Source organism: Haliotis cracherodii, unplaced genomic scaffold (genome assembly GCF_022045235.1).
Source record: "Haliotis cracherodii isolate W230 unplaced genomic scaffold, xgHalCrac1.p SCAF_5, whole genome shotgun sequence".
Classification (NCBI taxonomy): Eukaryota; Metazoa; Mollusca; class Gastropoda; order Lepetellida; family Haliotidae; genus Haliotis; species Haliotis cracherodii.
The window spans coordinates 66,953,765-66,966,131 of record NW_027266308.1 but is presented as its reverse complement, the minus strand read 5'-3'; the positions used below and the strand labels follow the sequence as shown (position 1 = coordinate 66,966,131).

The 12,367-nt window shown below is 40.3% G+C and overlaps 1 protein-coding gene across 8 annotated transcripts in view; it reads left to right on the top strand.

The window, feature by feature from the left end:
- Window positions 1-12,367, top strand: part of LOC139442039 (estrogen receptor-like) — a 143,924-nt gene that overhangs the window by 59,929 nt on the left and 71,628 nt on the right. For all 8 annotated transcript variants that reach the window (XM_071222816.1, XM_071222817.1, XM_071222818.1 and 5 more), the window contains one exon: window positions 3,955-5,293. In XM_071222816.1, the coding sequence (XP_071078917.1) occupies window positions 4,038-5,293 (1,256 nt within the window). In that variant the 5' untranslated portion in view covers window positions 3,955-4,037. The remainder of the gene's footprint in view (window positions 1-3,954; window positions 5,294-12,367) is intronic.

Sequence of the window (12,367 nt, the reverse complement as noted above, 5' to 3'; positions counted from 1 at the left end):
TATACAAGATCCCAAGTTTCGCATGACAGACTTGAAACAGCATGCTAATGGAAAAACACATTATTTTGGGTATTTATTTGATAATACATAAATTGCATGTGATTCTGTGGCATTTGATTGGCTAATGAAGCACATTTTTGTGTGTTTATGTTTCCTTGGACTGAAAAAGAATTAGATCATGCTCACTAACAGATTACTGTTATCTGATTGGCTGACGATAATTTTGCAAAATTTTGTTGTGTTAAGGATGCGCACGAGGCATGAAAAGGTCTTAATTTTAGTTTGCCTTGAAAAGGCCTTCAATATAAACCACATGACTTGAAAAGAACTTGAATTGCACCCTAACTACATGCATAATTTGTTTTGCTATTTATTTAAATATAAGAGTGCTTGCGAATGTCCGTGACATGTACAATAATGCTGCATGATAACAAGTAACTTAAACTTCTTTGCTGATTTTCAAAACCCTGTTTGGATGATGGCTGGTTGAATTACAAGTGTTTTGCCCAATGAATGCGCTACGATCCAGGATCATATTTGCATTGAATTTGACTATACGTGCCTTGAAAAAGCCTTGAAAAGGCATTGAAGTTTTTTCGGACAAATGTTTACCTGCCCTTGTGTTGTATTGTGTATAGTGTGTGTTAATGAGTGAGTGAGTATGGTTTTATTACGCTTTTAGCAATATTCCAGCAATATCATGGCGGGGGACACCAGAAATGGGCTTCACACATGGTACCCATGTCAGGAATCGAACCCGGGTCTTCTGTGTACAAGCAAACGCTTTAACCACTAGGCTACCTGACCGCCCCTTGTGTGTTTTAATGATTAAATATGCAGTGTATTAAGGTTGACACATTAATTTTTAAGAATTGATTTTAATATGTTTTTGCATTATGAATATGAAAATTGGTGTGCCCACGTTATGTAATTCTGCTACACAGATTTACACAGTGAACTCACTGCTTTCTTACATTAACAAATTAAATTCTAAAACAGTTTGTTTAAATTGGGGTTTTTGCATAATATCTGGACAGTAGCTCCTAGATGTGAGATTTTCATCTCTGGTTGAAATGACTGATCAATTCTTGAAGTGGCATAAAAATTGTGTTTGGTGGAAATTGATTTTTTTTAAACCAGATGGTTGTAATGATATTATTTAAATAGATATTGTTGTGATTGGTTTCATCACATGGTTGGTAGCCAAGCCTGCTGATAACTGGACTTTCAGTGAAACCAGAGGTTGATAGCTGTGCTTGCTGGTTACTGGACGTTCTGTGAATAATTAAATCCCACATTGCTTTCGTATTGCAGTGCATTATTAACTTCCTGTGTCCTAGGGAGTCCTGACCCACAGACTTGGGCAGTGTTTCCTTCCCCTCCCCTTCAACCTGTCTCAGTGTTTTTGTACCTGCCATGGTTCTCGCGGGAAATCTTGTGCCGTGATCCCATTTCCGTCACCAGCTCAGCACAGCACCGAGACAGCCTCAGTTTTTTCTGGAAATCTGGAAATCATATTACTAATCAATATTTCACTTGTAAATAGTGACAGTGTTGCATCATGTGACTTAACAGTAGCTATGCCTGCAAGAGTTGCTTCCCTTGGTATGTTCAGCTCAGTCAAACGTGCAGTGCTTACTACCAAATACACTCTCCCCGTTAGCACAGTCTATTTCACTATTAACATATCTTGCTGTTATTGGCAGGTAAATAATGAGTACTACACTAGTCAGGTTGGTTCAGCCCTCCTGTGGGAGGCACATACTGGGCTGTGTAAGGGACCAGATGAAATGAAATCTAATTTACTCATGAAAATATTAAATTTGTGGAACGAGTTAGTAAGAATAAGTTTCCCATTTAAATTTGAAAGTGATTTCAGATAATCATGTATGTATTGATGGGAGCAACTTTACTGATATTTTTGTAGTGGCAATAGAACTTATTGGATTTGAACCACTGACTTTGTGATCCAATACTTTATCCATATGATTTGTTTGTTTGTTGTTTAACGCAGCACTCAGTACTATTACAGCTATATGACCATGGTCTGTAAATAATCAAGTAAGGCACAGACAATCCAGTGATTGATATCACAAGCAATGATCCACGCAATTGGGATACGATGACATGCATCAATCAAGTCAGCGAGCCTGACCACCCGATCCCGTTAGTCGCCTCTTATGACAAGCATAGTCGCTTTTTACGGCAAGCATGGGTTGCTGAAGACCTATTCTTCATGGGTCTTGTCCATATGACCAATGACAGGGTAAGGATGTCATCTGTAGGATGAGTCCACACACTTCTACAATTAGATTTTAGAAATGTCAAAGATTTAATCCCATGGGGAAAGTGTGGTAAAATGTATTCATTTTTTTATGTTTAAAATGATTACAAATGTTTTAATCAATCTTATACAAACTAATTCATTTTAATGTAAAATTGTCTGAACGACATCACATCGGTCAGTGGCCTGAGTTGACCACTAGTAGGCTCCAGGTGCTAGATAAGCTGTGACCTCAGGTCAACTGTTTCAGTAGTAATGCACAGGTCACCCTCCTTGGACATGTAGTATTGACCTATTATCCTGCAAGTGGGTGATTCATCAGGAGCACAAGGGTATTAAGTCGTAATGCCCTTGTGTGATTACTCTCTGTGTCATGGTTGCCTTTGTCATAGGGCAACAGGCTCACAAGGGGATACAAGCTGTAATGCCCTAGGTTGATTACTGTCTATGTCATGGTTGCCTTGGTATAGGGCAACAGGCTCACAAGGGGATACAAGCTGTAATGCCCTAGGTTGATTACTGTCTGTGTCATGGTTGCCTTTGTCATAGGGCAACAGGCTCACAAGGGGATACAAGCTGTGATGCCCTAGGTTGATTACTGTCTGTGTATTGGCTGCCTCTGACACAGAGCAACAGGCTCACAAGGGGATACAAGCTGTGATGCCCTTGTGTGATTACTGTCTGTGTCATGGTTGCCTTTGTCATAGGGCAACAGGCTCACAAGGGGATACAAGCTGTGATGCCCTAGTGTGATTACTGTCTGTGTATTGGCTGCCTCTGACACAGAGCAACAGGCTCACAAGGGGATACAAGCTGTGATGCCCTAGTGTGATTACTGTCTGTGTATTGGCTGCCTCTGACACAGAGCAACAGGCTCACAAGGGGATACAAGCTGTGATGCCCTAGTGTGATTACTGTCTGTGTATTGGCTGCCTCTGACACAGAGCAACAGGCTCACAAGGGGATACAAGCTGTGATGCCCTAGTGTGATTACTGTCTGTGTATTGGCTGCCTCTGACACAGAGCAACAGGCTCACAAGGGGATACAAGCTGTGATGCCCTAGTGGGATTCCTGTCTGTGTATTGGCTGTCTCTGACACAGAGCAACAGGCTCACAAGGGGATACAAGCTGTGATGCCCTAGGTTGATTACTGTCTGTGTCATGGTTGCCTTTGTCATAGAGCAACAGGCTCACAAGGGGATACAAGCTGTAATGCCCTAGGTTGATTACTGTCTGTGTATTGGCTGCCTCTGACACAGGGTGGATGAATAGCAACTTTGTAATCAGTGCACATATCTTGATTGACATAAAAGGTGTTTGGATAACAGCATTAGTGAATATAGTTATATATGCAAATTATGGCTTTCAAGTTTTCTTTTAAGTCTTATATAATATAACTTTGTAGGGATAATTTTGCTTGATAATTGTCTTATCCAGGATTTCGTGAGCTGAAGATTGCCCAGATAATTATTTACAGGGATGGCTTCATGTTTGAGTTTCTTAAAGGTCAAACATCTGTGACCTTATTGAAAAGCTAGGTAAAAGCAAGGTCAAAGATATATTAAAAACATGTTGATAGAATAAAATAAGTGTTGTCAGGTGATTGAAAGAACATATTTTGTCTGCCGTTCTTATTTCCTTGATTCTGATTTGTTTGTTGGTGTTTCAGATTGTGGGACCTGCATCTCTATGTCAACATGATCATCCGCAAGTCTGCCAGCAGAGAATGCACATAGGTCCCCTCGCAACATTATGCCTCCTCCAAAGAAACCAAAATCAGGGCCTACATCTGCTGAGCAGTTTTTATCCAAAGAGGAGCTTTCCAAACTCACCAATGTTGAGTTGGCGACGGCAGCATCCACCCCGGCAGCAACACCACCGGCATCATCTGGGGAGGATGAAACACCAACCAAGTCTAAGCATGGTAGGGAGGGGGTGTCAAAGAAACTGGCCCATGACAATAAGGGACATGTTCATATTCTGAAAGAACTTTGTGCAAAACGTGATGAATCTGTTAAAGTGGAATACCTCCCTGAGACCTCCCTTCCTGCAAGGAAAGGGAAATCTCCACCCCACAATGCAGAACACCTAGACAACCCCAGACCTGACAAGAATGCCACGGCAGCTAGCTCAGCCTCAGGAAGGGCCCAAAGGGAAAAGAACTTACATGATACCCTTTCTCTCAAAATGCCCGGCAAAAACATGCCACCTTTTGGTCATGTTTTGGCATCCAAAACTACCGAGGGGCATTATATTCAGGTTCTTGAACGTCAGGGTCAGCAACTTGTCTCAGAGACAGTCATCACTCAGGTGCAGCACCAGCATCAGCAGCAGCAGCATCCTCAGCAGCAGCAGCAGCAGCAGCCAAATGTTGTCCCTGCATTCTGTCAGTCGATGATCCAACTACCTCCTTCTAATACCTCATTGACCAGATCGTGTACCTCGACTACATTTTCAGGGGCAAGTGCTCTAGTGAATCAGCTACCTCCGTACCTACAGGATAACAGTTCAGTGTGTTCGCCTCACAGCCAGACTACGACCTCCGAGCCTTATGACTTGTCTCTCAAGAAGGTTTGCGCTCCGTTTGGCCGTGGGGTGGACGTTGACCTCAAGTACCATCCAGACATCAGCCCCAGCAGTACCGGCACCTTGCCGGCGGCAGCCTTCGTGGCTTTTGCAGCTACAGGGCAGCAGCATTCTGCTCTGGGCGACCATGATAAACTTCTTTTGACCTCAACAGGTCGTTACCTCAATAACACTCAAGGGATTTCAACAAAATGTACCTCAGATACAACTCAGTTCCTTCAGGGTGATGGGATCCCAGGACTGAAGAGCACCATGCTCACCCAGGTGACCCCGAATGTGATGAGCATCCTAACAGGGGGCAAACCAACAGTCCTGCTGAGCGACCAGGTCCAGACCTTCCCCGTCGCCCCGCTCTCACGGTCATCTGTCTCCACAGATAGTGGCATTTCCGGCAAGGAGAGTCTACCTGGTAGTCCTCTAGGGTAAGCCATCTTTCCTTCCTTCATCTGTTAACTCCAGTCCACTGTAATCTTCTTGATAAGCCTTCTTTCCTTCCTTCATCTGTAGTCTTCTAGATTAGCCATCTTTCCTCCCTTGGTCTGTAAGCTCCAGTTCACTGGAGTCTTCTAGATAAGCCATCTTTCTTGTCTTTGTATACTCCAGCCCACAGGTAGTCTTCTAGATAAGCCATCTTTCTTGTCTTTGTATACTCCAGCCCACAGGTAGTCTTCTCTATAAACCATCTTTCCTTCCTTGGTCAGTAAGCTCCAGTTCACTGGAGTCTTCTAGATAAGCCATCTTTCCTTCCTTCATCTGTATACTCCAGTCCACTGTAGTCTTCTAGATAAGCCTTTCCTTCCTTCCTCTGAATAGTCCAATCCACCTGTAGTCTTCTAGATAAGCCATCTTTCCTTCCTTCATCTGTATACTCCAGTCCACCTGTAGTCTTCTAGATAAGCCTTCTTTCCTTCCTTCATCTGTATAGTCCAGTCCACCTGTAGTCTTCTAGATAAGCCTTCTTTCTTGTCTTTGTATACTCCAGCCAACAGGTAGTCTTCTAGATAAGCCATCTTTCCTTCCTTCATCTGTAGTCTTCTAGATTAGCCATCTTTCCTCCCTTGGTCTGTAAGCTCCAGTTCACAGGAGTCTTCTAGATAAGCCATCTTTCTTGTCTTTGTATACTCCAGCCCACAGGTAGTCTTCTAGATAAGCCATCTTTCTTGTCTTTATATACTCCAGCCCACAGGTAGTCTTCTCTATAAACCATCTTTCCTTCCTTGGTCAGTAAGCTCCAGTTCACTGGAGTCTTCTAGATAAGCCATCTTTCCTTCCTTCATCTGTATACTCCAGTCCACTGAAGTCTTCTAGATAAGCCTTTCCTTCCTTCATCTGAATAGTCCAATCCACCTGTAGTCTTCTATATAAGCCATCTTTCCTTCCTTGGTCTGTGAACTCCAGTCCACTGTAGTCTTCTAGATAAGCCATCTTTCCTTCCTTCCTCTGAATAGTCCAATCCACCTGTAGTCTTCTAGATAAGCCTTCTTTCCTTCCTTCATCTGTATAGTCCAGTCCACTTGTAGTCTTCTAGATAAGCCATCTTTCCTTCCTTCCTCTGAATAGTCCAATCCACCTGTAGTCTTCTAGATAAGCCATCTTTCCTTCCTTCATCTGTATACTCCAGTCCACCTGTAGTCTTCTAGATAAGCCTTCTTTCCTTCCTTCATCTGTATAGTCCAGTCCACCTGTAGTCTTCTAGATAAGCCTTCTTTCTTGTCTTTGTATACTCCAGCCAACAGGTAGTCTTCTAGATAAGCCATCTTTCCTTCCTTCATCTGTATACTCCAGTTCACTGTAGTCTTCTAGATAAGCCATCTTTCCTGTCTTAACTCTATGTGTAGTCCAGGGTGCATAGTTCTATTTGTTTATTGTGGTGTAACACTTCATACTATATTCACAAGCAAAATATATTCCAAAGAAAAACATGCATGGACATTTACTTAAAACTACTGTATCAATTATCAGTGTTTAAAGAATTTGTGGCACATTTCACCCTACTGGAAAATTTCAAATTGGTGCTATTTCCTGCAAGCCACTCGCTTTGCTGAGCTTGCTGTGGTTTCTTTGTGAGTAGTGGTGAAGACATCCTGGACCACACATCATGTTAGGCTGTGCCTTCAACATCACACGTCAGAGAAATTTACATCTTTTGACATCTAATGTATTTAGGAAGTATTTCTCAAGGTTGGACAGCCGAGCAACAAATGAAATATAAGAGAAGATAAATGACTGAATTAGATCTAGTGAACTGATCTTGGGTCTTGGCAGTTATATCCAGAAATCATATATTATTTAATTGAATTTATGTCCAGTTTCACTGTTTGGAATTCTGTGTTGACAAAACCCTTGAGACTTTCTTCTAAAATATATTGTACTGTTGACACTTACCAAACCAACTTAACTTGATCCTATATTACATCATATATGTATATTAAGCAAGCGAAATGGATATGGCTATTATTTCTAATGCTATGCCATTTTGCCTCAGTTTTCCATAACCCAGAGCTGCAGCATAGCATTGTGTGATGAACTAAGGAGGATAACTCTCACTGCATAGTTATCTCCCTTATCAACCTCGAAATGTAAATTTAATTGTGGAAACCTCGCATTTCTCAACCACAGTTTGAGACCACCTGTATCATACTGGCAGTCAGGTTTTACATGTTGTAAGGAATGAAGGGGGATAACTCTCACTGCATAGTTATCTCCCTTATCAACCTTGAAATGTAAATTTTAATTGTGGCAACCTTGCATTTCTCAACCACAGTTTGAGACCACCTGTATCATACTGGCAGTCAGGTTTCACATGTTGTAAGGAATGAAGGGGGATAACTCTCACTGCATAGTTATCTCCCTTATCAACCTTGAAATGTAAATTTTAATTGTGGCAACCTTGCATTTCTCAACCACAGTTTGAGACCACCTGTATCATACTGGCAGTCAGGTTTTACATGTTGTAAGGAATGAAGGGGGATAACTCTCACTGCATAGTTATCTCCTTTATCAACCTTGAAATGTAAATTCTGATGATGGCATTTATCAACCATAGTTTGAGACCACCTGTGTCACTGCTGTCATGCAGGTGTAACTTCAATGCCTTCTTGAACAAATGTTATTAAGAAGCTTTATGTTCCCTGAATCAGCAAAACTAACTCATCAATGAATGCAATATCCAGTAGATAGTTTCTTGCATGGATAATTGTATAATTCAGCATTCACATATTAGGGCATTTCATTCTGTGTTGTATTTTTCTTCATCAATTTCATCTCATATCATGAATAAATGGCTCTACAACATGTGTGCCTTTGTTATTTCTTTAATAGAATTGTGAGTATTGCAAAACAAGGCAACTATTGTCAGCTGTGTTTCTTATTTAGTATAATGTCCTTTCACTTCCTTGGTAAGACCATGCACATAAGGGTCGATTAAACCCTGATATGAAATTTAGTCAATCAGTTCCTATGAAGTAAAATATTCATTTAAAGCAATGTTTTGCAATATCTACTGTTCATGATTTTACAATGTTGTAATGGTTGCATGTGACACAATATATTGTGAGTGATGCGGTAAGGAAGGGAGAAGATTCGATGACCTGCTATCAGTTTGAGTGAAATATCATCAGTAAGTTTTATTTCTCTGCTTTTTATCAGAAATATTTGAGAATAAAAACAGAATTATAATGATTGAAAAAGGAGTTTGAAAAAAAGAATTTGTGATGAATATTATAATTCTCATGCGAATCAGTTGTGGCAAAGTATTTTTCAAATATTTTTTTATCCCCGACTTATTGTGTCATTTTGCAGTCAGTACTATGATATTCTCCTTGGCTCCGCTACTGTAGCTTGCTTTCTGCTGTTGGATGGTGTGGTGCACAATAATGATTCTTCAAACCAAACAACATTACTCGGCGTGACAAATCATGTTATCAAAATTGTTTGTTGTCTTGGTAATAGTTGTAAAGTGTGAAATAGTTGCTCTCTATTTCTAAGACCTAATTGTGCATCACACCATGTCTTCAGTCGTACCAGCTGCCTCAGTGGAGAAAGGTAAGTGCTTCAATGTGCTTACCTGTGCTTACCTGTGCTTACCTCAGATACTTGCTAATATCTTATGGTATACATGATTATTGTGTCATAAATTGTTCTTCCACTGGCTCTCATCATCTTGACACTGAATGAAGCGAATGATGATTCTAAGGTCTGCCCAGCTTCGGCTTCGTATGGGTATAGGCCTCGCAAGCTGGCGATGTCCACGATCTTGGGGTTTATCATGGAAACTGTTTGATATGGTGTACCACCATTTAACATCATGTGGTTTTTATATATATGTTCAAGATAAGGAAAACCTTTTGCTATTTATACATATATATATAAATATATGTATGGTAAAACTTAAACAAGTGGAGAAAGATTGAACACAGTTTTAGTTAGCTAGCATTTCAACTCGTACCACGTATGCCTCATCAGGCCATTACTGAATAACGGACATGAAGTTGTAACATATAGTTACTAGATGTCATAACATTTAGGTGAAATATGACGTTGCGTGACGTCATAACATTTAGGAGAACTATGACGTTACGTGACGTCAAAACATTTAGATGAAATATGACGTTACGTAACGTCATAACATGTCGGAGAACTATGACGTTGCGTGACGTCATAACATGTCTGAGAACTATGATGTTGCGTGACGTCATAACATTTAGGAGAACTATGATGTTACGTCATAACATGTCGAAGAACTATGACGTTCCATGATGTCATAACGTTTAGGAAAAATATTTATGCATTAAGCAGATGCCTCTATGTCAGATATCAAGGTAGTGGAAAACTTTTGAATATTCTGCTTTAAATACATGAACCATTTTTCACTGCCCCAGAGATGGGCCTGAGACTAAACAACGTTCAGCATGTGTTATGGTTTTGCTGGTTTGGACAAAAGTCTTCTGTAGGAACACTCCTAGCCACCCTGGACTGACATCCAAACAAGGAAACCAAAAGCAATGTGTGTGTGTGCGTGCATGAGTGAGTGGGTGCATGTTTTGTTTGATAAGTTTTTCTTAGAAACAACTTTTTTAATGTACTGTTATTGCGAAATTTTGATGCAGATAGTGGTCAAGGAAGTCTATACTGAAACGTTGCCATAATAGCAGAGTAATTAAGTTGCTATCCATATAGTGTTTCTCCCTTGTTATCATTATGGTCTATGGTCTTGATTCCATGGATTGCCTGTAAATGATAGGCAGTTGTGTGAGAGTGATATTTTTTACTTACTTACTTACTTTGGAGATTTAACGTGCGCTTTCCGACTGATGCGTATTTCGCACACGGGCCTGAAAGGGGCGAAAGTGGTGTGTGCAACCCAAGAAGGGTTACTTACTTACTTACATTGGAGATTTTACGTGCGCTTTCTGCCTCTAGCGTATTTCGCACACGGGCCCGGCCGGGCCATTTAGTGTATTTCCGAAAAGGGAAAAGAAAATTGGCAAGCCAGTGGGGAAATTTAGTGGTTGCTTATACAGAAAAGTTTGGAATTTTTTAGATTTGGAATAGATGCCAATGGGGTATGGTGGGCGGACTAAGGGAGTTGATTAAGGTGTGATTGTTGGTTTATGTGGTTTGTTTTGGTAGTTTGTTGGCTATAGAAGGGGCTTTAGGGGTTGCTTATATAGAACTTGGGAATTTTGAGATTTGGAATAGATGATATTTTTTATTTGTAATTACAATATGTATGACAAGGGGTGTAAATATTTGAGATAATGGCTGCCTAATGCCTGCACAGGTGATGGCAGGTAAGGGACAGGTGGGCTATCACTGTAGGACAGTGTCATCTCCAGCCCTGTCAGGCTTAGTGCCAAGCAAACCTAGGCAAGATAATGAAATGTCCCAGTGGTGGTCAGACACCCCCCCTCCCCCTTCCCACAGCCACATGTTGACCTGAGGATGACCTCACAATGACCTCAGCTAAGTAGTCTTCAAACAGGGGATGGGGTGGTTTATGACCTGGTATCACCTTCCACAGTGTTAACGTTGTTGTAGAAGGGCATTGTCCAGTATGCTGAACAGCGCTTGTTAATGAAGGATATATAGAGAGGGAGGATGTGCTATAGATTTATTATTTTACCTGACTTTTTAGACATCATGTCACATGCATGTTCTCAACAAAAGATATTGCCCCATTAGCTATAGACATGTTCTAATATCAATGTAAATATGATAATATCAGTTCTTGTTTTCACTTTTTGATAAAATACAAGTTAGTATGTTTATAATTAAGTTAAGTTAAGTGCCCTATGATTCCGTAGTTCTTCTGCATACATTCAGTAGCTGAATGGATCTATATATGTATATTTTACCTCCAATGTGCCTGTTGGTCTATTGACTTAAGCATATAGCATGAAGTTTAAGTGTTCAAATCTAACAAAATTTATTGTTTTTATTTCTTTTACATAGAAACTCAAATTTGCTAATTTGATTTTAGTGTTTAGATAACATAGTTGACAGCATATTTTTGAAAGAAGTTGATTGATTGCAATGCCAAAAATGTTCCTTATGTGTGACATCATAATATAACAAAGTTACAGTGTGATGTCATTTGTTTAATTGTGACATCCATGGGAATGTTGGCGATTCTACAGACTTGTGGTACTTCTGAATAATCTCTTGACAAATCTATATCTTTATAAAAAAAACGATGTTCCATTCAGCTTTGTGTTTTGAAAATATATATGTAAATATGTAGATTCGATAACACAGAGAGTTCATATCCCTTCAACAGGAAAGGCTATGATATGCCTTAAAAATTTAAAGGCAGTTTGAAACAACAACATGATCATCAAATTTTAAAAAGTGATTTTGAATGACATGACACATTTGATACCAAGAAAACACTGGTGAGATTGCCTTTATGTAGTAAGCTTGACTTGTGACAGTTTCTTGGGCTGCCCCACACTGAAGCACATGTAACAGGTGTGGCCTCCTTAGGCAAGTGACTTTGTTTGAAATATGCCTCTGTTCACCCAGCAGTGAATGGGTACCCGGTAGGATGATATGGTAATGTGACTGTGTTAACCTCCTAGTGCCTCACAGGAACCTTGGGTGTTATACTCCTAAGGGAGCTGAGAATGAAAATCAAGTGAGCACTGATTCATTAACTGGGGTAATAATAATGTCAAGCACCTGTGGGCAGCCTAGCTATAGTATATATAGTGTAGTATTCAAGATGTAGACTTGCATCAGAAACTGTCAGTAGTCCCCTGACCAGAAGTAACATGTTCGATATACCTATGGTAGCCACAGGATTTGTAGAAATTACCAGTAGTACATTTTCAAATGAATTCCTAGACCCGTGATTATGAGGACTAACGACTTGAATGTTTTGCCCTCCAAAAAAAAAAGGAATGTGGTCTAAGGGAGGTAACTCTTTATTAAGATGTTGATTTTATGAAGCACCCTGAACCTGAAGACCAAACAGAATTTTACTTGACTTGTTCTTT